The sequence below is a fragment of the Sminthopsis crassicaudata genome, chromosome 4 (genome assembly GCF_048593235.1).
Source record: "Sminthopsis crassicaudata isolate SCR6 chromosome 4, ASM4859323v1, whole genome shotgun sequence".
Classification (NCBI taxonomy): domain Eukaryota; kingdom Metazoa; phylum Chordata; class Mammalia; order Dasyuromorphia; family Dasyuridae; genus Sminthopsis; species Sminthopsis crassicaudata.
The window spans coordinates 227,480,030-227,506,044 of record NC_133620.1 but is presented as its reverse complement, the minus strand read 5'-3'; the positions used below and the strand labels follow the sequence as shown (position 1 = coordinate 227,506,044).

At 32.6% G+C, this 26,015-nt stretch overlaps 1 protein-coding gene across 7 annotated transcripts in view; it reads right to left on the bottom strand.

Annotated features, from left to right (window-relative positions):
• Nucleotides 1-7,622: 7,622 nt before the first annotated feature.
• CEP162 (centrosomal protein 162) overlaps nucleotides 7,623-26,015 on the bottom strand; it is a 127,685-nt gene continuing 109,292 nt past the window's right edge. For all 7 annotated transcript variants that reach the window (XM_074310379.1, XM_074310380.1, XM_074310381.1 and 4 more), the window contains 6 exons: nucleotides 22,803-23,021; nucleotides 20,955-21,613; nucleotides 19,976-20,117; nucleotides 18,655-18,753; nucleotides 12,121-12,255; nucleotides 7,623-8,793 (listed from right to left, as the gene is read on the bottom strand). In XM_074310379.1, coding sequence (XP_074166480.1) covers nucleotides 8,602-8,793; nucleotides 12,121-12,255; nucleotides 18,655-18,753; nucleotides 19,976-20,117; nucleotides 20,955-21,613; nucleotides 22,803-23,021 — 1,446 coding nt within the window. In that variant the 3' untranslated portion in view covers nucleotides 7,623-8,601. The remainder of the gene's footprint in view (nucleotides 8,794-12,120; nucleotides 12,256-18,654; nucleotides 18,754-19,975; nucleotides 20,118-20,954; nucleotides 21,614-22,802; nucleotides 23,022-26,015) is intronic.

Below are 26,015 nucleotides of genomic sequence, written 5' to 3'. Positions count from 1 at the left end.
AAGTCTAGACAGTCAACAAAACAATAAGTCGAGCCCTGATTTGTTGATTCCAAGGTGAAATGCTAACAATGAAAATTTAATAATTGGAAGCACATTTAATTTGCTCTTAACAAAAAGGAGCTGGCACCAGCCTACCCATGATTATAACAAACATTTATTAAGCACATACTATATTCAAAGCACTATGATAGACACTAGGGAGATATATTTGGTCTGTGCCCTTAGGATCTAATAGGGGAAAAATAAACAGACATATGCCAAGGAGTAGATGCTTAATAAATGGATGTCAAATTGAATAGAATTTCTTTGCCAGGTCTGAGATCTCATTCATCTGAATTTTCTGTTTATATAATTCATGTCTGTCTTTCCATAAATCTTTCACAGAGAATTTACCCAATTCACTTGAAAACTCCTATTATTCTTTTAATACCATGAAGGTATCAATGTATCACTCAGACTGTCCGATATAATTTTCCTTGTATTTGTCTGTATTCTTTTTGTATGATATCCTTGTACTGTCTTTTATGATATTTTAGGCATGCAGCTAATCTTTGGTAATGTTTCAGTCTTCAGATACCTCTTATGCATTTTTAGAAGACCTACAATTTTGATTCTTTTTATGTCCCATAATTTATAATCATATAACATCATCAGAGAATATGGTAATTAAAGAGGTAGATTTTTATAGTAGTGAGATGCTTAGGATGACTGAAAATGCAAAGCAATTTCTCATATATAATTCTCCTCAACTCTGGACTAAGCTCATCATCCACTTGAAATACCTGTCCATGTTAAACATGGGTGCATATATTAAGTGAGTGGGCTTTCCATCTGTATATCATAATCAAGACAATACGTTTCTTATCTACTTTTCTGTGTAATTTCTGTATGCACTATCAAACTGATCTCTGAATAATTATAGATTTTCTCAAGGAGGCTTTGTATTCTCCTTAGTCTCAATGGAATAAGTGTAGCATAATATACAAATAGGAATATTTGGAGAACCTTCCCCCAATGATAAGATAAACCTTTTTGTTCAGATTCATGACAATGCCAAATTCTTAGTGTCTTAAGTACACATAGGACTTTGAACTTTTTTACAAATGCATTGAAAACACTTTTCTCTGAGAAGAGACTATAAAGTAGCATTTTGTCCTATATAGTTAAATACTTTAAAAATTCAATAACTGATGCTATGGGGTTTTATATCATCTGTATCTCTCAGTCAGTCGTATAACTGTAAAAATGTGTTCTTATATGAATCTCTCTCTCTCTCTCTCTATATATATCTATATATAGATCTACATGTATATATATATATAGATATCTTTTTATCTGTAATTACTTGGCAATATAATTCATTTTTTCACCCAGTTCACCCTCAATGACCATTTTCAATTAATATAAAAGATGACAAAGTAAGCATGTAGCAAACTTGCCAATAAAGCCTCATTGGTTGCTTTGAAAAATAAAGCTTAATATGGGACTTTTATGATTGTTTCTATTCTTTTGGAAACTTCTCCCTTTGAAGCACTTTGAAAATTAATTCCCTGAAACTTTTAGAAACTTTGTTGTTCCAACATAAAAAATTCTTTCGTATGTACTTACTCTGGTGCTGATGAAAAAGATTACTTTTTCTTCTTAAGCAGCATACATTGGAATTGCTACGATAATACAACGTTCCCATCTTTCTCTTTAATGTATTTACTTTGCTCTAACCAAGTCAATGATCTGATTACATCCAATTGATTCTCAAATGATTTCAAGTCAGTAGCCAGGCATTTCCTATCTATTAAGATGTGGTAAATTTCAATAAGTGTGCTATACAACAAGATTATGTGATGATTAACTGAATTTAGCTCTTTTTAACAATGAGGTGATTAAGGTCATTCCAAAAGACTTGTGATGGAGAGAGCTATCTGCATCTAGAAAGAGGACCACAGGGACTGAAAGTGGATTGCAACATAGTATTCAGCATTTTTGTTGGTTTTTTTTTTTCTTATTTTTTTCTTTTTGATCTTATTTTTCTTGTACAGCTTGATAAACATGGAAATACATTTGGAAGAATTGCATGTTTAACCTATATTGGATTATTTGCTCTCTAGGAGATGGGGGTAGCGGAAAAATTTGGAACATAAGGTTTTGCAAAGGTGAATGTTGAAAACTATTTTTGCATGTATTTTGAAAATAAAAAGCTATTATTAAAATAATTATTATGCTGTTTGATGATAACTATGTTCAGTGCTTCCAGACCTTTCTCAATGAACTTATTCATGATATACAGGGCAGGAAACTTATGACTCACTATCCAAGTTTTTATGTGGATTTTATGCATATAATCTCATTTATTTATCCATCTATTATTTATTTGTTTTGTTTGTTTATTCATTCATTCACTTAGTATTTTTTTAATTAAAGATTTTTATTTACAAAACATATGCATGGGTAATTTTTTCAACATTGACCCTTGCAAAACCTTTTGTTCCAACTTTTCCCCTTTCCTCCCACCCCCTCCCCTAGCTGGCAGGTAGGCATGTTAAATATGTTGAAATACATATTATATCCAACATATATATATATGTATATATATATATATATATATACATATTTATACAGTAATCTTGCTGCACAAGAAAAATCAGATCAAAAAGAAAAAGAAAAACTGAAAAATAAAAAATGCAAGCAACAACAGAGAGAATGAGAATGCTATGTTGTGGTATACACTCAGCTCTCATGGTTCTCTCTCTGGGTGTAGATGGCTCTCTTTCTCACTGAACAATTGGAACTGGTTTGAATCATCTCATTGTTGAAGAAAACCATGTCCATCAGAATTGATCGTCATATAGTCTTCTTGTTGCTGTGTATAATGATCTTCTGGTTCTACTCATTTCATTTAAGTCTCTCCAGGCATCTCTGAAATCATCCTACTGGTCTTTTTTTTTTTTTTTTTTTTTTTTTTCTGACGCAGGGGTTAAGTGACTTGCCCAGGGTCACACAGCTAGGAAGTCTTAAGTGTCTGAGGTCATATTTGAACTCGGGTCCTCCTGAATTCAAGGCTGGTGCTCTAACCACTATGCCACCTAGCTGCCCCCTACTGGTCTTTTCTTATAGAAAAATAATATTCCATAACATTCATACACTATAATTTATTCAGCCATTCTTCAACTGATGAGCATCCACTTAGTTTTCAGTTTCTGGCCACTACAAAAAGGGCTGCCACAAATATTTTTGCACATGTGGGTCCCTTTCCTTCCTTTATGATTTCTTTGGGATATAATCCCAGTAGAAATACTGCTGGATCAAAGGGTATGCACAGTTTGATAACTTTTTGAGCATAATTCCAAATTGCTCTCCAGAATGGCTGGATGTATTCACAACTCCACCAACAATGCATCAGTGTCCCAGTTTTCTCACATCCCCTCCAACATTGGTCATTATTGTTTCCTGTCTTCTTAGCCAATCTGACAGGTGTGAAACTCTGAGAAGTTGTCTTAATTTGCATTTCTTTGATCAATAGTGAGTTGGAGCATTTTTTTCTACAAATAGTTTCAATTTCTTCATCTGAAAAATTGTCTGTTCATATCCTTTCACAATTTGTTAATTGGAGAATGACTTTAACTATTATAAATTTGAGTCAATTATATATTTTGGGAATGAGGCCTTTATCAGAACCTTTGACTGTAAAAAGTTTTCCCAGTTTATTGCTTCCCTTCTCATCTTGTCTGCATTAGTTTTGTTTGTACAAAAACTTTTCAATTTGATATAATCAAAATTTTTCTATTTTCTGATCAATAATGATCTCTAGTTCTTCTTTGTTCATAAATTTTTTCCTGTTCCACAGATCTGAGAGGTAAACTATCCTATATTCTTCGAATTTGTTTATAATCTCATTCTTTAGTCTAGATCCTGAACTCATTTTGACCTTATCTTGATATATGGTGTTAGGTGTGGGTCAATGCCTAGTTTCTGCCATATTAATTTCCAATTTTCCTAGCAATTTTTGTCAAATAGTGATTATCCCAAAAGTGGGAGTCTTGGGGCTTGTCAAATACTAGATTGCTATCGTCATTGATTATTCTGAGAATCTAACCTACTCTACTAATCATCTTCTCTATTTCTTAGCCAATCTCAAATGGTTTTTCATAACTGCTGCTTTATAATATAGATTTAAATCTGGTACAGCTAGGCCACATTCATTTGATTTTTTTTTTCATTAATTCCCTTGAAATTCTTGACCTTTTTTTCTTCCAGATGAATTTTGTTATTTTTTCTAGGTCAATAAAATAGTTTCTTGGGAGTCTGATTGGTATAGCACTAAATAAATAGATTAGTTTAGGGAGTATTGGCATCTTTATTATATTTGCTCAGCCTATCCAAGAGCACTTAATGTCTTTCCAATTATTTAAATCTGACTTTATTTGTGTGGAAAGTGTTTTGCAATTTTGCTCATATAATTCCTAACTTTCCTTTGGTAAATATATTCCCAAATATTCTATCCGATCGACAGTTATTTTAAATGGAATTTCTCTTTGTATCTCTTGCTGTTGGATTTTGTTAGTGATATATAAAAATGCTGATGATTTATTCTATATCCTGCAACTTTTCTAAAGTTGTAGATTACTTCTAATAGTTTGAGTCTCTAGGCTGTGCAGATAATCTTGAAAAGACTTTGCCAGATTTTCTCTATTTCTTCCCCTTGTGCAACTCTATTCATTATCTTCATGGTCATTTGTTGGCTTCCATTAGTTATTAGGTAACATATGATAAGCAAGTATCTTATGGAATGATGTATCTTTAGACACATAATGAAAATGACATGTTCCGTGTTTAGTACAAGTACTTATTTTCCTGTCTGTCCGTCCGTCCATCCATTCATCCATCCATCTAAAACAAACCATCCCTTTCTAGCCATCACTCCTATTTATTACAAAAGTTTGCAGGTTTGTTTGCCTGCCACAATTCTTTCCTTTTCCTTACTACAGTCTATCCTACATTTAGTTGCCCAAGTGATTTTTCTATCATATCATTTCAATATTTAATAAACTCCAGTGTTTCCTATAACATCCAGCATCACAAACTGGTATTCAATTGTAGGAAAATATATTTGAATACTTTGAAGAAATGAAAAATATCATCAGGGAACTGCATGATAAAAAAAAAAAAATGATGCCTACACGTACCTTAATCACTTTAAGTTACCCGATCCAGACAAATCTACTTAAGGACTAAAAAAAAACAAAAAACTGCAAGTGATTATTGAGTTATTATTAGGGCTATTTGAAAGACCACAGAGAATCTTTTCCACTGAAATCATTGTGTATATTGTTCTTCTGATTATGCTTACCTTACTCTCCCCATCAATCTGTATACATTTCTTTGAATCTCTCATATTCTTTGCTTTTATAAAAAATTTCAACATTCATTTAAAAAGTTATGTTTTGTATTTTTCCTCTCCTACTGTTTCCCCTTCCAGAGAGAAAGCAATATGCTATTCAATATACATATGAAATTATGCAAAACATATTTTCATGAGCTATGTTGCAAAAAAAAAAAAAAAGCAAGAAAAATAAAATGAAAAAAAATATGCTTCAATTTGAATTCAGACTCCATCAGTTGTCTCTCTGGAGGTGGACTGCATTTTTCATCATTAAGGCCTCTGAAATTGTCTTGGGATGATTGTATTGATCAGAATAATTGTCATTCACTGTTGTTCATCATATAATATTGCTGGTATTGTGTACAATGTTTTCCTGGTTCTTCACTTCACTTTGCATCAGTTTATGTAAATCTTCTCAAATTTTTCTGAAATCATCCTGCTTGTCATTTCTTATAATACAAGTATTCCATCACAACATATCATTACCTATCTATCTCCATTCCCTAACTCAGAGCTTCTTATATCTTTCCCACTTCTGATCTCTTTTCACCTAAGACATTTTTATGTGACCTTGGCTATATATGTGACTGATAACAAATCATTTGTGACTCTCGCATTTAGTTACTAGACCCGTATTTGGGGTTGTGAACCACCTTTTAAGAAACCAAGCCCTAATAGTCATCCTCACAATTTCCAATTTTTTTGCCAGCACAAGAGAAATTTGCAGTTTTGTACATATATTTCCTTTTTTTAGGGGATTCTTTGGGATGTAAGACCTACTGGATCCAAAAGGGATGCCTAGTTTTATAGTCCTTTGGGCATAGTTCCAAATTTGTTTTCTAGATGAGTTGAACTAATTTACAACTCCATAAAGAATGCATTAATGGCCCAATTTTTCCACATCCTCTCCAACATCTGCCATTTTCTTTTATCTGATAAGTATGAGATGGTGCTTCAGAATGCTCTAGTTTAGAGCATTTTTTCCCATATGACTAAAGATAGCTTTGATTTTTTTCCTGAAAACTGTCTGTTCACATTTTCTTTGACCATTTATCAGCTGGGGAATAGCTGTATTTTTATGTTTGGCTCAATTACCTATATGAGAAATTAGGCCTTTATCAGAGAAATTTACTGTAAATCCTTTCCCCTGCCCTCACCAGTTCCATTTTCCTTCTAATTTTGACTACGTTGGTTTTGTTTATGCAAAAACTTTTTAATATAATCAAAATTATCCACTTTATTTTTTCCGGTCCTATTTCTTTTTTTATCATAAATTCTTCCCTCATCCATAGATGGCATAAAACTTTTGATATTATCATATTGTATTTAAATTTAAATTTTTCTATCTTCCCATTGGATTTTGTTTTTAATACATAGAAATAATGTGGGTTTAATTTATATCCTGCCCCTGTAGTCCCTATTTTATAGATGAAAGGAAAACCAATACAATTCCAATATATGTTTGTGTCTCATGCAAAAGACGTGTTGCTGTAAAAAATAAGACCAGCCTAAAAATCCTTTATGTTCCCAGGAAGAAAGGAAACGGCCTACTTAATGCTTCTGATCCAGAGGGTCTTGCAACATAGCACCCACCATCAGGGGTTTTTGCGGATGGCTCAAACTCTAGGCTCAAGTGGAGTACTAGCTAGAAAAACTCTCTTTTGGTTTTATAGGATGACTGGAAATCAGAATGATCACTCTGATGAAAAGGAAAGAGGTCTCCTGATCAACCTGAAGATGGGGCAGTTTAGATTAACTTCCTATTCACAGCTTTTCTAAAACACTTCCATTCATATTTTATATTTTTCGTGTAACCAAAGGTGAATCCTAAAAATGGCTCTGATATCAAAGGCATTTGTCACAGAAACCTAAGCTGAGGATGATTCAATAGCTCTCCAGTTTCATGAACTCCAGACAATGTCTTTGATGTATTGCAGCAACCATGCTTGTTCTTTGGATGACTTTGCTAAGTGTGGATAGCAGGTAAATGGATAGAAATACCAAATAGATGAATTTCGACAAAAACAAACCTTAGAGACTCATACCAAACAATAACAAAAGTAGAAAATTTTATTGTTATTTTATGGTACAATTCTTTCATACAAACATAAATAAAATGATAAATTAGAAGATTCACAACCTCTTTTGGAAAACAATGAGAATATATATATATACATATATATATATATATATATATATATATATATATATATATATATATATATATATATATATATATACACACACACACACACACACACATACACATACATACATAAATTCCTTATATTTTTTTCTCTGTTTCCAAATGTGCACATTTGATTTCATCTAGTTTTCATAACATACAGTGCTGCCAAAAATTTGGTTTAAAATAAAAACATCTCTTCCACAGAGGAGAAAACTTTAAGTTAAACATAAAGACATACATTACCTGAATTTGATAATCAATCTCAACTTTAGGAAATGCTCAACATCACATTTCATTTGAATTATTCATAGCTAAATTTGAGCTTGTAATGCTTGTTCTACAAAAGCTATAAACTCAGCTGTGACCACTTGAATTTATTTATGAACTTCACTCTATTCATCTATCTCCTAACCTTAAAAAAGGAATCATTACAAATAATATAGAAATATAACTGGTATTTGGGATTTGTTGGTTTAAACATAATCTCATGTTCTAAAGTCACAGTTTTAAACAAATGATAGTTTTAACTACTTTTTATTTGGAAGGTAGGGTTGGGAAAAGCCGCCTTAATGAAGGACATGTGAAACTGGAAGAGAGAAATAAAAAATTCTGAACACTGAGAAAAACCTGTTCTCTTCCAAATAATAGGGAAAGCTGTCCTATCTGATTGGCTATCTCAGGGTACTCATTTAAGAATTTCACAAGAAAAACAGAAATTGCTTTCTTGGCACAAAGAAAATGAACCATGTTAAATAACAATGTAATCATACAAGACTTTTTCTCTAAAGCTTTTTCATTTTTACTACATGAAGAACAGTTTATGTAATAAATTAAGTTACTTATATAACCATTCGATACAGGTGTTTTCTTCTAGATAATTTAGTATGAAATCAGTTGACATTTTCTCTACAAACAAAATGTGGTACCATGGCGTTATTTCCTGTTATCCATCAAAAATAATTTATCTTCCATCATCCTTGCTTGTTTGAATAGTTTGTGAAAATCGCAGGCATACAGACTCCTGTCCCTTGAAGCCCTAATACTCATCTGAGAAAGGAACCGGAACAACAACTCCTTGGCGGTGGAGCTCTCGGAGAACGTCTAATATGGAGTCTAATTCTACCCGGAATTTTTCTAGTTCCTGATTCTTTAGCTGCGCCAGCCTTTTCCATTTTTCCACTTCCTTTTCTTGTTCAGTTTCAACCACCTGGCGTGTCTGTTGTATTATCTACAATGAAGCATTTTCAAGTTATATCCATACATCCAAACAACCTTTTGGGCTTGTTCTGAATCATTAAAGCAGGCAGCACATAATACAGAGAACCTGCTATTCCCAAGCAGATCTTAGGTGGAAGGGGAAACTGCAACAGTTCAACACTGGTAAATGAATTTCAGTTTTCCTCATCAAAACAGCACTTAGGTGGGGACATTTACTTTATGTCATTGATATATGGGGATTTAAATACTAACTTGCATCAAATATTACCTAACTTTCTGAAACAATTTAAGAAGTTGTAAATTGCTCATGTATTAAGGCATTCTCTTGTTTTTTTTAAGAACTTTAACACCTGGAGACAAAGGTCAGAAAGCCAGGGAATGGAAGAGAAGAAAATGCATATATTTAACCAGGCACTGGTCTAAGTGCTTTATGAATATTATCTCATGACAATTCTGGGAGATAGATGTTATTATCTCAACATCAGTTGAAGAAACTCATCAGAGATTATTAGGTGATTTGGCCAAAGTCACACAGCTAGTAACTGTCTGTGATGGGATCTGAATTCAGTTGTCCTAACTTCAGCCCCAGCTCTCGATCCACTGTGCCATTTAACTGCCCTAGAACCAAATTCTGGAGGCAGGGAGCTTAGGATAGTGTTTACATTTGTAAATAAAATTTTACTGTATTTAAAAAATGAAAAATAAAACAAAAACAAAATTCCTGTAACTGGGCCCTGAGGATGTGGTTAGAAAGTAGTCTGTCAGTCTCTGGAACCAGAAAATGGTAGTTTCTGCTTTCCATGAATATGCTGAAATATAGTTAAGAAATATTTAGCAGAATGACTACACTAGGCATTTTCTAAGATGGATCTTTGTTTTCTGTTCTGCAAAACATGGTTGCTAGATTTGATTATTTTTAAGATCCTCTTCTAGTTCTGTTATTACTTAAGTGACAAGGGAGCTTACCAGCTTCAAAATGCTTCATGATGATCTTATACTAAGTAAGATACATATTACCTACTATGAAGTACTAGCAGAGGAAATCTTCCCTGGTTAAAAGAATAGATCTTCCTAAATATGACATATTGTAGGCCTGGCACAGATAGTTTATGTGTGTTTACCTGGATTCTAATAGTTAACATTACAATTCCATTACAATTCTTTCAATTCAATTAAATCAAATCAAAGTTTATTGTTTCACTTGTTTGCAAAGGCACCATGTTAGATGTTGTAGTAGACACAGAGGAAACATAAAATAGAGCAAGATGGAACTATAATTTTTAATTTATTGCAAATATATTTATATGATGCTAAATGATTCATTCAGGATTCAGTATTTTCATTAATTATTTAAAATTATTTAAGCATGAAGAATTACTGTTGCTCTGTATAAATATGTATACATATATTGCATTTAACATATACTTTAACATATTTAACAGGTAGGGGAGGGGATGGAGGGAAGGAGGGGAAAAGTTGGAACAGAAGTTTTTGCAAGAGTTAATGTTGAAAAATTACCCATGTATATGTTTTGTCAATAAAAAGCTATTTAAAAAAGAATTACTGTTGTTTAGAATTATCAGCTTTTTGCTGATCTGGCACGAGCCATTTAAATATTTAATATAAACAAGTACAGTGTATTCCTCTGGATTTTCAGCAATGTTTCTATGTGTCTGGGTGCAGTCTTGAAAGTGCTGTAACAGGAGGCAGAGGTAGACAATAAAATACAAATCTCTATACAGTTTCATTCAAACTCTAATTCAGGAGCCTGGGTCATGAACTTGGTTTTTTTTTTTAAGTATTTTGATAACCATATTTCAAAGTAATTGGTTTCCTTGGGAATCTAATGTATTTTATACATTAAACAAGACACTTTAAAAAAACAAAAAGAAAAACATAATTATTCCGAGAAGAGGCCCACAGCCTTTGCCAGATTGTAAAAAGGAGTTCATGACAGAAGAAAGGCTAAAAAAACTTTACTCTGATTTTATTTAGATTCATGTCCAGAATTAATTGGCGGCTTGCTATATGGTATATGTAAATGATTTATGAAAGTCTCTTCAGGTAAAATTCTACAATTATATGAAATATTTTGGGCTCATTATTTCAACCAAAAGTGTCCCAACAAGTCCTATTTTTTTTTTTTTTTTTTGGTTATAAGTACTACATTTACAGCACAGATTCTGTAGTAATCAAATGTTTACTTGTAATGAAAATTGTGATGTCAAAATGTAGGTTAAGGAAGTAAATGTTTAAAACATTGACTATCCACTAGGACACATTACTAATAACACTACATCATAGCATGACATAATAGAGCTTTCTGGTGACATTTCAGTACAACTTAATTTAATGGGACACACTAATGATGCAGTGTTGATCAGTTTTTAGTAATATGATAATTTCTGAGTACCTGAGAAACAAGTCTAATGTGAGATCAGAAAAATAGAGAAGTGATTCTGCTTTTTTTCTTTTTCTTATCCATCTTCCTGAATTATCTCTTAGTTTCTGGATCACTGAAATGCCCAAATGTGACTTTATAATATCATTTGCCTCAATTTTACCATATAACCTTAAATTGGTAATACTTGTGTGATTCTGCCAAATTATGGTCATGTGTTCAATGGCTTTATAACTCATTAACATTTTTATTTTCCATTAGCACTTAAAAATTTGTATGACTATAAGATGAAATTCTATTTATTTAACTAACTATAATCATATGACATTCCTAGTTATAATAGTGATAAATTAGAGGCTATTGCTGTAAATGTAATCTTATCATTATTTCTAATCTAAATTTTTAAGACTTGCAAAATGCTTTACAAGTATTATCATTATCATTATGATCCTTACAACAAAGCAGGTGTTTTATCTCCATTTTTACAGATAAAGAAATTTAGGCCCAAAAAAATATAAAGTAGATTGCTCAGGGTTGCACAGTTAGTTAAATGTGTGAGGTGGAATTTGAATGCAGGTGTTTCTGACCCCAGATCCAAAGCTCAGCACCACATAACTGCCTCTACAGCTGCACATGTCTGATATACATTCAAACTATACATATATATATTACTAAAGTGACTTGTATGTAACTATACCAAAGGCTGTGCCTACATGATCTATTGGCATGAATAAAAATTTGTTAAGAATGGGCAAAATGACATAAACTGTTTCCTGACTCAACCAAAGAACTGGACTTTTTTTGAAAAATGAAATTAAGTTAATCCTATTTTCCCTATTAGAGAGAGAACAATCACATCAACTAAGAGAAATCCCACTCTGGCCCCTTAGACCAATCAGTGCAGTTTTAATGCAATTACAGGACCTATAATTTTACCTGTTGTAGCTCTTGCTCTCTTTGCACATGCCTCATTTCCATGTGTTTGATTTTCCTTTCTAGACCCATAAAATGTTTCATTTCTGGAGTATGGCTTTCTTTAGCTTCTTGCAATTCTTCCAACAGTTTGGAAATCTATAATCAGATGTACAGACCAAAGAAGTGAAATACTATTTTATCACATTACATACAAAAGTTGTTTCAACAGTACACAATCTGAATGACGAACAGACCCTTTTATCTTTTTTTAAAAAATGTTTAGGATAAGAAAGTGCCTTCTTCTTAGAATAAATGTGGAATTACTTGGGTAACCGACACCTTGCTCTTTTTTCCTCCCATTCCTAGAACTTTATCTTGGTGTGTAAAGCTGTAAGTGGGGGTAGATAAAATCATTGCCTTTACTATATGAAACCTTGCCAGTTCTGATGCTCACTTTTGTGGGCTCTGTTCAGCCACCATATTTCCCCCTCTTCTGTGAAAGCCTTGAGAAGGCTACAAATCAATCTTGAGTGAAACTGAGACTTTTTGCATCAGAAAGCTTACAGCTATTATCCTTTACTTGCATCTACTTAAATACTTATGCTCCAGAACCAGGAGAACGTTGCACACAATAACAACAGCAAGATTATGTGATCATCAACTATGATAGACGTGGCTCTTCTCAGTAATGCGGTGATCCTGGACAATTCCAATAGACTTGGGATAGAAAATGCCATCTGCAGAGTATTTTTACCTTTTTTTGTTTGCTTTTTACTTTCAAAGGGTTTCTTTCCCCTTTTGGTCTGATTTTTCTTGTGCAACATGAAAAATAAAGAAACATGTTTAAAAGGAAACATATTGGATTGCTTGCTATCTTAGGAAGAGATGATTTAAGGGAGGGAGAAAAAATCTGGAACACAATCTTATAAAAGTGAATTTTGAAAACTATTTTACATGTATTTGGGAAAATAAAATACCACTGAGAAAAAAACCCAAAAACTTATGTTCCAGATTAATAGAAAGTTGAGAGAATAAACATTGAACGGTGGTAAAACAAATAAGGTAAAAATTTGGAAAATGATTTATTTCTTAGGAAATGAAACGATAAGTTACCTCTAAGCTCTAGTGAGAAGTCTGAGGACAGTTTGCATGAAGCACATCACTAAAATATGGACTAAGTAAGGTGCCATGTGCATAGCTGTTACTTAGTAATAAACACTTGTACTCTTTAAAAAGTAGGTATTTAATAAAAGCACTAAATTGAGAGCAATAAATTAATGAGCATTTATTCAGTATTTACTATGTGCTAGCACTGAGCTGAGCACTGGAGGTTAGGGGAGGGGAGTTTGTCCATCCATGTCCTTAAAGAGCTTACATTCCAGAATGAGAAATATGTCCATATATAGGTACATATACAATTCATAAGAGTTGATGAAGCCTAATGAGGTCTGAGGTCATTGGCCTTTAGTGATTTTAGAGAGATATTATAGTCATTCAAATAATGAGGTTAGAAACCAGATTGCAGAGTGTAGAACTGATTAAGAAAAGGAAGGGGGGGGGGGAACTCATTTTACAGGCCTTTCTCATGTTTAACTGAGAAGGAAATAAGAAGATGACCACTAGCAGAGATATTGAGTTTCTTTTAAAAGGGATATTATTGTAAACAACCTGGAAGAAATCAATACACAGAGAATAATTAAAGATTAGAATGAGAAAAGGGATGATAGAATGAGAGAAGGGAAAAACTGTTGGAGATGGGATGGAATCAAGGATGTATGTAATGGGCCTTCCTTTGACAAGAAACGCTACCTTCTTTATGAAGGAGAAGATAGTGGGGGAAGACATCTAAGTGGTTTGAGGTCAGATGGAAGGAAGAAGAGGGAGTTTTCAGTGATTAGCCTTATTTGGGCAAGAAAGGCTACCTTTTTATGAAGATAGATGAAGGAGGACATAAAAGAGGAAGATATTTAAGTAATTGGAGATCAACTAGAATGAAGAAGAGGGAGTTCTCAGTGATTAGTCTCAATTTTGTGTGTGTGTGTGTGTGTGTGTGTGTGTGTGTGTGTGTGTGTGTGTGAAATGTGACAAGGTTCTTAGTTCAGAGAATAAAGAAAAGGGTACTGTGGAGAGAAATTTAAGTTTGGAATAGCTATTGTGGCAAAAGGGGAAGTCAAATATTTGGGGAGCTCTATTCATCAGCATATGAAGAGGAACAAGGTGATGGATGGAGGGAGTCATCCAAGGTTAGGGTTTGACAAGGCATGATCAGTAACAGGACAAAGAAGTAAAGAATTTGAGTGTAAGAGATAATGTAACATTTCACTGATCACCAAGCATTGGGATAATGAAGAGAGTAAAGTGTGGTAAACGTAGGGATGATGACTTGGGAAATAATGAGATTGGAAGGATTGGAGGTCAGAATAAGGATGAAGAACCAAATTTAGGGATCATAAGAAAAGAATGACTAAGGGTTATGACCAGATAAAACAGGTTTAGTTCTGTCACCTTGGAAGTGGAACATTTGTGAATGAACGCAAGATCAAAGGAATTACCTACAAACAGATGTGTGGTTGATGTAAGGTGGAGGTACAGCTCATAGGAATTGAGTAGGTTGAGAACTGAGAAGTTAGGGAATATCAACATGCATATTGGGTCCTCTAATATGAAGGCAGGGGTTGTGGAGAAGAGAAAAACTGTGAGCCACATATCGCATTGCTTGAAGAGAACATCTTGGTGATGTTTAAATAGTGTGAACACCTCAAAGGAAGAGATGTTACTGAGTTGGGAGAGGAGGATCTGGAAGTGGCAATGGGGAAGAAAGTGCCTTCTGATTTCTTGACCACAACCCCGGAGTCAGGGGGGTTTAAGTGAAAGTGCAGATGTATTGGGAAAGATAGTGTCATCAGGAGGGAGCTAGTTCTCACTGCAGTGTCAGAAATAGGAGATGTGAGAAAGGCAAAGTTTTAAGAGGAAAGTAAGTTTGTTATTATTCTTCAGGTATTTTAGAAAGCACAGGGGAAAAAATTGGGTAGATCTGGAGTGGGATATGTGGGAGAGTAGGGCTGAAAAGGATGGGAGTGAAGGTGGATATTTGAAGAGAACAAAAGGATTTGTACTTTAACAGTTGGTTCAGAGTACTTTTGAAGTATAAGAATGGGGAACAACCCCCAACCTCCCAAATGTAGACTCCCTATCATTTGTTGGAGCTGCTTTCACAAAGATTACCAACAATTTTTTAAGTAATAGATCCAATGTTCCTTTCTTAAGACTTCAATACCTGACCTTCCTGAAAATGAGAAGTATCTCCAGAAGTAGTTGATTCTCCCTCATTGATCTTCAGGTATGGGTTACTCAGGTTCCTTCTGATTTTCAAATTCTATAATACTTCTACTTGTAGACTAGGTACACATGTGTGTATAAACATTATGCTAAAGATGATAAGCTTATCTTCATTGGCATGTATTTTAAGTTTTTATTTTAAAAGAGAGGACATTTATTTCAATGTTCCAATTAACACTGAATAATTAGATCACTTTTTAGTTTTTTTCTATACTGCTAAATTCACTGGTAAAAATAAAAATTGCCCCAAAAGCAAAATTTGTACCTTCTAAAAATAAAAAAAACAGGACTTGTTCAGAATACATATTGAGATTATGTGTGTGTGTGTGTATGTATGTGTATAATTAGCTTTTAGGAAAAAAAATAGCTATTTCTTCCTTATCTGTAACTTATATTCTCTTTCTAAAAATTTAATTAAAATCCAAATTGCAAAGAGAAGGATTGGGATTTATAAGTCCATAGCCTGTAGCTTCTCTTTGTTTCTTGACTAGCAAATATGAACACTTCCCTGATTTTTAAATTCATCCAAGTTTAGATTTTAGATACTCAAAAAAGTTAATTTTTCTTTCTCCAGTTAATTTTTTTTTTCTTAGTAGTATTAAAGATCATTATAGAAACTATTCTTGGAAAAGGACAAATGACAAAATATTTTTAAGGGCAAATAAGCTGTTTATATGGTAAAGAAAACTTTAAAAGATCTTAAATGCAAGAATGGGATCTGGACATAAAACAGAAAAAGCCATGCATGGCTCACTGAAAACCACCTAACAATGATAATCACATTTTGAATAACTTGGGGTCATAAAATTTCTATTTTTCAACATGATAGCTAAAAAATTTAATACAGTCATAGAAGTAGCACGTAAAAAAATGTACTTCTCAGAGTAACACTATACAAAACTCTTGAGGAGTGGAAAGAAAGATCATTACCAGAAGATGAGATATTTCTGTCTTTTAGAAACTAAAGGCTATTTGGACATTAGTATAGAAAGCCATAATTGCAAAATCCTTGGGGAGAGAATATAGTCCCTATATATTGATCTGCTATGTTACTTGTTGAAGTCATTATTTTATACATTTAAAAACAATATGTACTTTCATGTTGGGGTGGAAGTGTCAAATGTAAACATACGGTGAGTCAGATTTGATAGTTGCAATACTCTTTGAAACATTAAACAAAGGTAATAAAAGAGATCCTAACATATGAAAGGGAATAGTTAACTCCCTATCATTTGTTGGAGCTGCTTTCACAAAGATTACCAACAATTTTTAAAGTAATAGATCCAATGTTCCTTTCTTAAGACTCCAATGCCTGACCTATTGCTGTATTTTCTGCCAGTTTTCCTTCTTTTCCTCTTCACTCCAACCTTCTCAAGAGGTTCTTCCTTCACTTGATTCCTTCCTCAGTTTCTTTTGCTGGAACATAATTCTTCTTTTAAGCACTGTATAAGCCATAGCTCAATATTGTCTTTTTTTCTGATATTGTTAGAATTTCACCTTGTTTACTATTCTGTTGATGTGAATTTCTGTTCACTTCTTTTTAATAAGATTGGCTAAAGACTTACCAATTTTATTAATTTTTTCATAGAAACTGCTTTTAGTTATATTAATCACGTCTATAGTTTTTTGGTTTTCAGTTTGTTCATTCATATATATGTGTGTGTATGTGCATGGTATGTATATACGTATAGATATGTATATATACATATACATATACCTTTATACATATTTTATATGTGTATGTAAAATATGTACTTTTGCTATCTCCACTTTTGTGCTTATTTTAAACTTATTTATTTGTTGACTTTTTAATTCTTTAAATGCCCATTCAGATCATTGTATCCACAAAGGGGAGAAGTTAATCCTGCTTTAATCTACTCTGGCTAAATCCACTTTCGAAATAATGAGTTCAGTTCTGAGTACCACATTTTATAAAGTATGACTGTGAACTTAGAGACCATCCAGAGGAGTATGAATTGTTAAAGCTGTTACTGTTGGTCCTTGATTTTTGAAGAGGACCACTGATATCATCATTGATGTGTTGACTCATATGTGAACTGGATTTAAGTGAGGCAGAATAGCACAGTCATTCGCTTCTTTCTCTCCCAGAGTCATCAAAGTCTAGGGGCAAGACAAAAGTCAAGAAGACTAATAATGGCCTGGAATGCAGTGGAAGGCATGGGATTAAACTCTTAAGCTCTCCACATCACCTGCTTCAGCCATCTTTAGTCATTTGAACAAATTGTTCTCATCTACTCATCTCAAGTGTAAACTGGATAGTAAGTAACCTCTCAAGATATAAATAAATGCATATCAGTATAGAGAATTGAGGATATATATAGCCTGAACAAAAGACTTGAATTGAAGGGGATGGACAGAACATGATAACCCTCTTTTCATCTATTTTAAAGGATTAACATGTGGAAAAGAATGAAACTTATTCTGTTTGGCTTTGGAGGGTAGAACTGGGAAAAATTTGAAAAGTTCCAGAAAGGTAGATTTTTAGCTCAAAATATGAGTAACCATCTAATAATCATAGCTACCAAAAACTGAAATGGTTCTTTCCTCTCATTAGAAATGCTCAAATGAAAGCTAGAATATTTAGAGGGAAGTATTATATTATTAATATATTTGGGCTCTGAGATCACTCCTGGAATTTTGTGATTCAAATCCATGTGATTTATGATTTTATTTTATAATATTTAGACCCATTCCTAAATGAAGCAACTGTTATATCATGGATTCTGCCTATCACTGACAATTTATAAAGATAGACATGTCATTAAAGAAAGATGATACGTGCATCTTTAAACTCTGTTTTGAAATTTCTCTAAGTATTTTTGCCTTTTTACTTGGTAATGAGAAAAATAAATCATAATTCAGTTTGTAAAAATCTCACATTTTATTGATTTATATGTTCTTCCACTATTAAATTAATCATTTGTTAACTGGGGGAAAAGTTAAGGTTAGTATCTATTTTATATGAGAATACTTTTGTGCATCCAATCATTAACATTTTGAGGGTAGATTGGGAAAAGAATAAATATTAGACATCGGTTCACAACATGGATAGTTTGCTGAGGCATCTGACATGTAGTTGTATTTTCCTGATTACTTATATTTAGCTTTTTGTTTACAAAACACACACAGAAAGAAGGATCTGACAGACAATGCAGAAATAACAAAATCACTATAGATCATTTCCATCTCTCTTACCTCTTTTTGAAGGATTTCCTCTCGAACCTGAGAAATTGCTAAAGATTCTTTATTTCCCTGAAGCTCATTAACTTGTGTTTGGAGATGTTTTATAAGGACCTAGGGAAATGGGCCAAACATGATACATTAAAAACAAAACAAAACAAAACAAAAAAACCTCCCAAATCTCTATTTTGAATGGTTATTTGAAAAATACAAAAAAAAAGTATTTCATAATCATTTTGACTACTATTTTTACTGCATTATAGCCAATTTGAGGGATCAAAATTAAAATATACAATTATCTTGTGTTGAATGGACTAACTGAACAGAATTATATCCCTTTCCCTTACATTCAGCACTTTAAAATAAAATTTACTTTAAGGACAATTTGGAAACTTTGAATACATTTGGTTTCTACCAATCTTTAAGGCTCAAAACCTTTATTACTCAACTGGTTTCTGATTAATCCTAGGCATTTTGAAATGGCAGATGTCTAAATCTAGGCATTATAAGCTGAACTGTTTATTATATTGTTAGTTACAAAGCAGTGTGAAAACTTCCTTTTGTGCTTTGATTCTCTTGAATTGAAATTTTAAAAAAAAGTTTAAATTTTACTCAAACATTACTTTTAAAATATATTAATGCATCTGTCTTAAGAGTATGACATACTAGATATTTAACATAGTATACATCAACTGGCAAAAGATACAATACCATAGAGCTATAATGTTAAAGGCTTATAAGTTGTCAGCATGTTAAAGCATATTACAAGAAAAAAAAGGTAATGGAGTCAGACAATTGACTAAATGATTTTGATCCAAAAGAAACATGACCTCACATTTAAGAGTTTAAAAATCATCCTAAGTTCAACTAATCAAAACTTTATCTAATATGAATTTACTACATATGTTTAGTAAAAGCCTTAATTAAGGAAAAGTTTATTTCAGAAACCTGGGGATAAATCTGCACAAAACTATGGTATAGGTCCAAATATATTTTATCCCATAAAAACAACATGTTTTGTATTAAATTAAAATGACAGTTTTGTATTAAAATGAATGAAATGGAAAATAACAGTTATTTAAGCCTGATTTTTTTGTGTGTGTCTGTGTGGGGAAGTATTGAGATCAATACAATTTTTCAGTTTTTTTTCAGGGCTGATTTTTTAAAATAGAAAAGCTAAAATTAGAACATTACTTTCCACAAAAAAAATTAACTTTCCATTCCTATTCTACAGACTAAAAATATTTTTCAATTCTTCAAAAATTAAATGGTGTTCTATAGTAGCCACTAAAAATATCAGACTTGATAAAGTAAAAACAGAATTATTTTCATGTACCTCTTGTGTTGAGATTTTGCGATTTAGTTCAGCTATTTTGGAAGAAGAATTTTCTATAGCATGCTGGCAGAGAAGTTTTTCTACTTCCCTCTGGTGAGCGGCTTTGAGGGCAGCAATGTGTTCTGCTGCATCTTCTTTGGTTCTAGAAAGATAAGAAAAGAAGCCTTGATTAGATCTAACTATTCTAGTTTCTATCCACACCGAATTAACAAAGAACTATTTCATGGGACCTCATATTATTGATGTGAATATCGTTCTGTCTGGTTACAAAACAAAATTCCCAACCTCTAATCATTTAAAATGTACCTAAATCTTTTCATTGGATTTTGAGAACAATTAAAGTTTTATCTTATTGAAGTTCCCAATAATAGTGGCTAGCATGTATGTATGTATTTCTATATATCTATACGTCACTTTAAAATGTGATAAAAGCTATACATGTGCTACCTCATTTGACAGTCACAATGTTGGGATATAGGAGCTATTATTATTTCCATTTTGCAGATAAGAAAACTAAGGCAGACAGGGTAAATGACTTATGCAGGTTCATACAGCTAGTAAATATCTGACAGAAGATTCAAACTCTAGTCTCCTTGACTCTATATTCCATGCTCTATCCGCTGCTTCATCTACATGTCTTTATTCCAATTTTAACAGAAACCGTACCCATCACTTTTTGTTCCATAATTTCTTCCTGTGCTATATTAGAAATAGATTCATGTTTGTGGAGTTGAACTGATCTTTATACTAATTCTGGATGCTGACTATGAGCATCAGAGGTAATTTACTAAATGACAATATTGTCAAAGAATTGACACCCTTACCATAAATAAACAATTTTCCATACTATTAAAATAATCATAAAGAAGTATAATATAAATGAAAAAAATCACTAAAAAGGTCTCAGATTCTCTAACTTATTTACAATCTTCTGACAGTATTATAATGTACTATTTTACTAAGTTCATTTACTATTTACCTTTTCACATTATTTTCAGAGTGGGCAAGTGCTGCTTCAGATTTTGTTCTCTGCTCATTCATTTCAGAAGTCAGTCTTTCCACCTCTTTTTTTAATCTGGAGTTTTCTTGTAAAACTTCTGAAGGGTGGGAATCTGCAAAGGCATGTGGTTCATACAATTTGCTATCCAAAGTTTCTGGGAAAGACTCAGTATTCCTTTTATTAGAGACCAAAAGATCCTTCTTCACCTTTTTGGCAGATCTTTCTTCATTTCCAGGTTTATCAACTGGATTTTGATTGGACAACATCAATCGTCTTTCTTTTTGAAGTTTTTCTATGGTTTTTGTAAGATCTTGTATTTCTCTTCCTTTTGCAGCCAGTTCCTGATTAAGTCTTACCAATTTGGCTTTTGTGTGAGCTTGTTCTACTTGGAATTCTAATGACTGGAAGTCTTTATCATCTCTTTCATTATTTCTGAGTTCTAACTGGGCATTTTTATTTTTAAGAATTTCTATTTCACCTTCAAGAGTTTTCACAGTAACCTGATAGGTCTCTTTCATGTCACAAAGTTCTTGTTCCAGGATCTTCATATTTGCTGAGTTTTCATCTTTCTTTTGCTCATCTGTTAATTTAATGGCAAGATGCTGTTCAAGCTCCATCAGGCGTTGTTCATATTGAATCTGGAAAAAAATTAATATGATGCCCAACAGGTTCTCTAAGTTCATTAATAGAATGCTATAGCTTATATATTTTTCAGAATAAAAACCAAAAAAATTCTCCCTATGAAAAAATGCCTTTTCATTTACTTATTCATCTATTTATTGTCTCATATACATATAACACTAAGATCCAATAACTCCTCTTGCTCAGGAACCCTATGATTAGCAAACAGATAAATGAATACTTAATAGTGTACTGTGCTTTGAATACTTGTTTCACAATTGTGAGCTGCTGATAGGCTGTTTTCTAAATTGTTTTTTCAAGTCTTTTAAACTATATTATAAATTATTTAAAGAATATGATTAATTTTTCTCTTTGAAACTTATCCAGAGCACCATCTATTGGTAAGGCTTTCTGCACAATATAGTATAAATAACTTTTACTATTAGGAAGCAATCTCTGAGTGAATCTGGTTACTAATTCTATTATAGAAATTGGGATATCTCATAGGAGAAAAGGGAGTCAGCTGGGAATTTGCCAATGGGATGTTCAATAGGATAGAAAATAGATAACTTGAATAGGCCACTATTAGTCATGGAAATTCCAAATATGCTTCATACTTTCAAAATTAAATTCTTTCATTTCCCAATGCTTTTCTGCTTGAGAAATTGGTAGCTTTTACTTTTCTCGTTCATTTAACAAACATCTAAATTCAAGGCAGCTAGGTGGTGCAGTGGAGAGAGTCAGGAAGAATCATCTGAGGAGCTCAAATCTGGCCTCAGACACTCTTGGATTCCAATGTTACCACAATGCTAATCTGCACCTTGGTTATGGTCTTCTGATTGTGGTCTGACTTAATGGTTAACTCAACTTCCTATTAAGTTTTGTGGTGAGTGAATTCTGTTACTATGAATGACCTACTCTTTCACCACCTTAGACATTACTGCTGCATATTATTCCATCTAGACCTTGTCAGCCTACTCTGAGGGACTCTTAGACACAGTCCCTGGCTACTCTTGGGCCTGTATCAATGTGGGGCTAAGAGGAACAGATGTGGGCAAAAATTGACAATGTTGACAGCTGCAAAAAAGGTTAGATAAGATGTTTAGGTAATAAGGGAAGTATTAGCTAAAGTGAGTACTAGGAGTTTCTCTAGATCTTCATTATCTGTGCCATCCTGTCCTTTTATCAGAAATAATATATTCTTACCTTTACTTTTTGAAATTGCTGTTCCATAGTACGAAGACTTTTTTTTGCTTCTTCATCTTTACCCTCAAGCTCAGTTTCTAATTTTTTTATGCGTTTTTCCATAAATTCAACTGTATTTTTAGATGAAATATCTGTATCACCTGCTGCCGATGCAGCCAATATTAAAGCAGGCAAAGAATTAGGATACCTTCTTTTTATAATTCCTTCCATTTCTTTAACCTATTAAAATGATTGAGAACATGGAAATTAACAAGTATAGCAAATTACTTAATATAAGTATAGCTTTGACTATAATTCATCAAATCTGTTTATAAAAAAAAAAAATTATGAATTGAGAATTTGTTGTGGACCTGTGGAAGACAGGCAAGAAAGAGGCTGGCACATGCTTCAAGGATAGATATGGAGATGGGCATAGAGAAGCAAGAACAGGAGAAGGAACACCCAGGGGCCTGCCTGGAACTGAGAGGGAGAAGATGTGGGGCAAGATTTGGAAGTGAAAGGGCAGACATGTGAGGGCCAGATATGGACACAGAAACTGAGAGAAGACATAGAGGAGAGGACAGATGATATGCAGGGGCTAGAGATGAGGCAGATGTAGGGAAAGGTGGGCAGAATGAGGCAAAGGTCCCCTCTCAACACAGGGAGGTCTCCAAGTCAAGCCCTGAATCTAGCTGTGTGGGCAGCCCCTTCTTTCATCCCTTCTTTGGCTTTCACAGGGAGGTTTTTATTGGTTTTTTTTTTGTTTTTTTTTGGGGGGGGTGTTGAAGGGTAGGGTAAGATCTGAGAGAGCGAGCACAGAACTGTACGGTAAAGTTAACATAGGTGGTGGTGTAGTTTTTTTTTTAATGTGAATTTTTTTCAGAATTCTTTACATAAAAGTTAAATATGCATACTGTGAATTTATAATATAGATTGTATTGTCTTTGTCTTCCTCAGAGTTGATGATTAAAGAACCATAGCAGTTCAGAGTCTAAATTGTTCAAATGTCAAAGAGTGGTAGTAGAAAAAGTGTGGAATTTGAAACCAGGTGAGTACAATCCTGACTCTGTCATTTATTTCTTGTATGATTTTTTGTCAAATAATTTCAATTTTCTGGATATCAATTTTCTCATCTGTAAAATGATGGAACTGGACTGGATAGATGGATCTCCAAGGGCTCTTTCAACTCTATCTGTAATCCTTTTGCATTAACAGGAACTATATCTAATATTTTTCCTAACTCAATATTGTAGCAGCATTAAAAATACTTGACATTTATGTAGAGCTAAATAGTTTACAAGAATGTTTCATATCTAATTTTTTTTGTAGTATCTTTGAAAATTCACTAACCTACTAAAATTGAAGCAATTCAAAATACCTTCTCACACTTAGAGGAAAGAACTAAATGACTCATTAAATCAGCTTCATAAAAGGCTATTTTCAGTTAATCTATGGAATCTAGGCAAAGATTATGCACTGTTTCTTTAATTAATTCTTTGGAAAAGAACTAAAAACAAGATCGCATATTAAGAAAGGACAATTCAAATTATAACATGCATGTACATGTGAAGACAATGAATAGATTAAAGGGACAGCATAAATGGCATGATTTTATTTTCTATTTAGAATGAAAATTTAAAAGAAAGTTCTATATTCTTATTTTAAAAACAAATCCTATAATGTTGTATAGTATATTCTTCAACTTTTTTATGTTTACTCAATGGTATCTTTATTTTACAGATGAGGAAGCAATGCCTAGAAGGGTAGTATTACTTGCCCAGAGTAAGAATTTATTTTAAAATAGGCAGTTTTTTCTTAAATGTTACATACATAGTATTTTCATGTGGATCAAAATAGCATTACATGAACTTCTGGCTAAGAAGAAAAAGTATTTTTCCCCTTAAGTAACTTAAATTTGTTGTTTTTCAATCCAGTGAAAGTGTGTAATACATACAGATCAAACTTAGATTAATTACAATGTCTCTATAGAAAAAAACTAACAAGATTAAAAATACATGTAACACAAAGTAGAAGAAAACATAAGAAAATTATGAATGCAATTTTTAAAAGGAATAATTAGACAAAACAAAATATTCTGAAAAATGAGAAATTCACTGAGTTGATTATTTTATATTACTAGCTACAGTTTATTTTTAAATTTCATTTTCTTATTAGATATACTTTAATTTAAACACACAACTATGATTATTTGTTTTCTCCCTATTTGAAGATAATCTCATATGATGTTTACAAATGGATATAAAGTTCTTCAATTTTCATTTTTCCCAACAATCTAGTTTGATGTGGATAACTCAACTAAAATAGGCAGAGCACTGAAACTCTTCACAAAGTCTACTTTTGATATCTATCATGGCTTATTGTGATAGAGAATATAGGTTTGCAAAGACTATACCAGTGAGATACAAGTTATGAACAGTTCTATTATGCTGAAAAATTTCAAGTACAATTCTAATTCTTTGGCTACGGGGACCCATGAAACTACGGAAAATGTAAAATGGCTTTCAATTCTATTTCAATTCTCCTCAACTTCTGTAGTGATAAAATAGTGGAAGAGAAGCCAGAAGATGCTAAGAGTTACATAGTTTTTAGCCCATCTATAAACATTAACTCCTAGAATTTGAATGTTATAAGATAGAACCACAAAGCTGTTTTAATTAGCATTTTTCTTATTTTTAGTGATTTGTAACATTTTTAATATGGTCATTATCCTTTGACAAATGGTATATGAATGTAATGGAATATTAATATGCTATAAAGAAATGACAAAAAATGATGGCTTCAAAGAAATCTGGGAAGACTTGTATGAAATGATGCAGAGAAATTGGCAGAACCAAGAAAACAATTTATATACCATCATCATGAACACTGATTAATGCAATGATCTACATGATTCCAGAAGACAGAAGATGAAGCATAATACCCTACTTTCTAACAGAGAAGTGATGAATTAAATTGTAGAATGAGACAAATGTTTTTGGATACAGATAATGGGATTATTTCTTTTGCTTAACTATATTTGTTACAAAGAGAAAGAAAATAGTTTTTCTTTGAATGATTATTGGAATTTACTTGTAAATCTATTTGATCCTGGGTTTTTTCCTTTGGGAGGTTTTTTTTGACTTGTCAGGTTTTTTTTTTTGTTTTTGTTTTTGTTTTTGTTTTGTTTTGTTTTGTTTTTTGCTTTGTTTTTTTGTTTTGGTGTTGGATACTTAT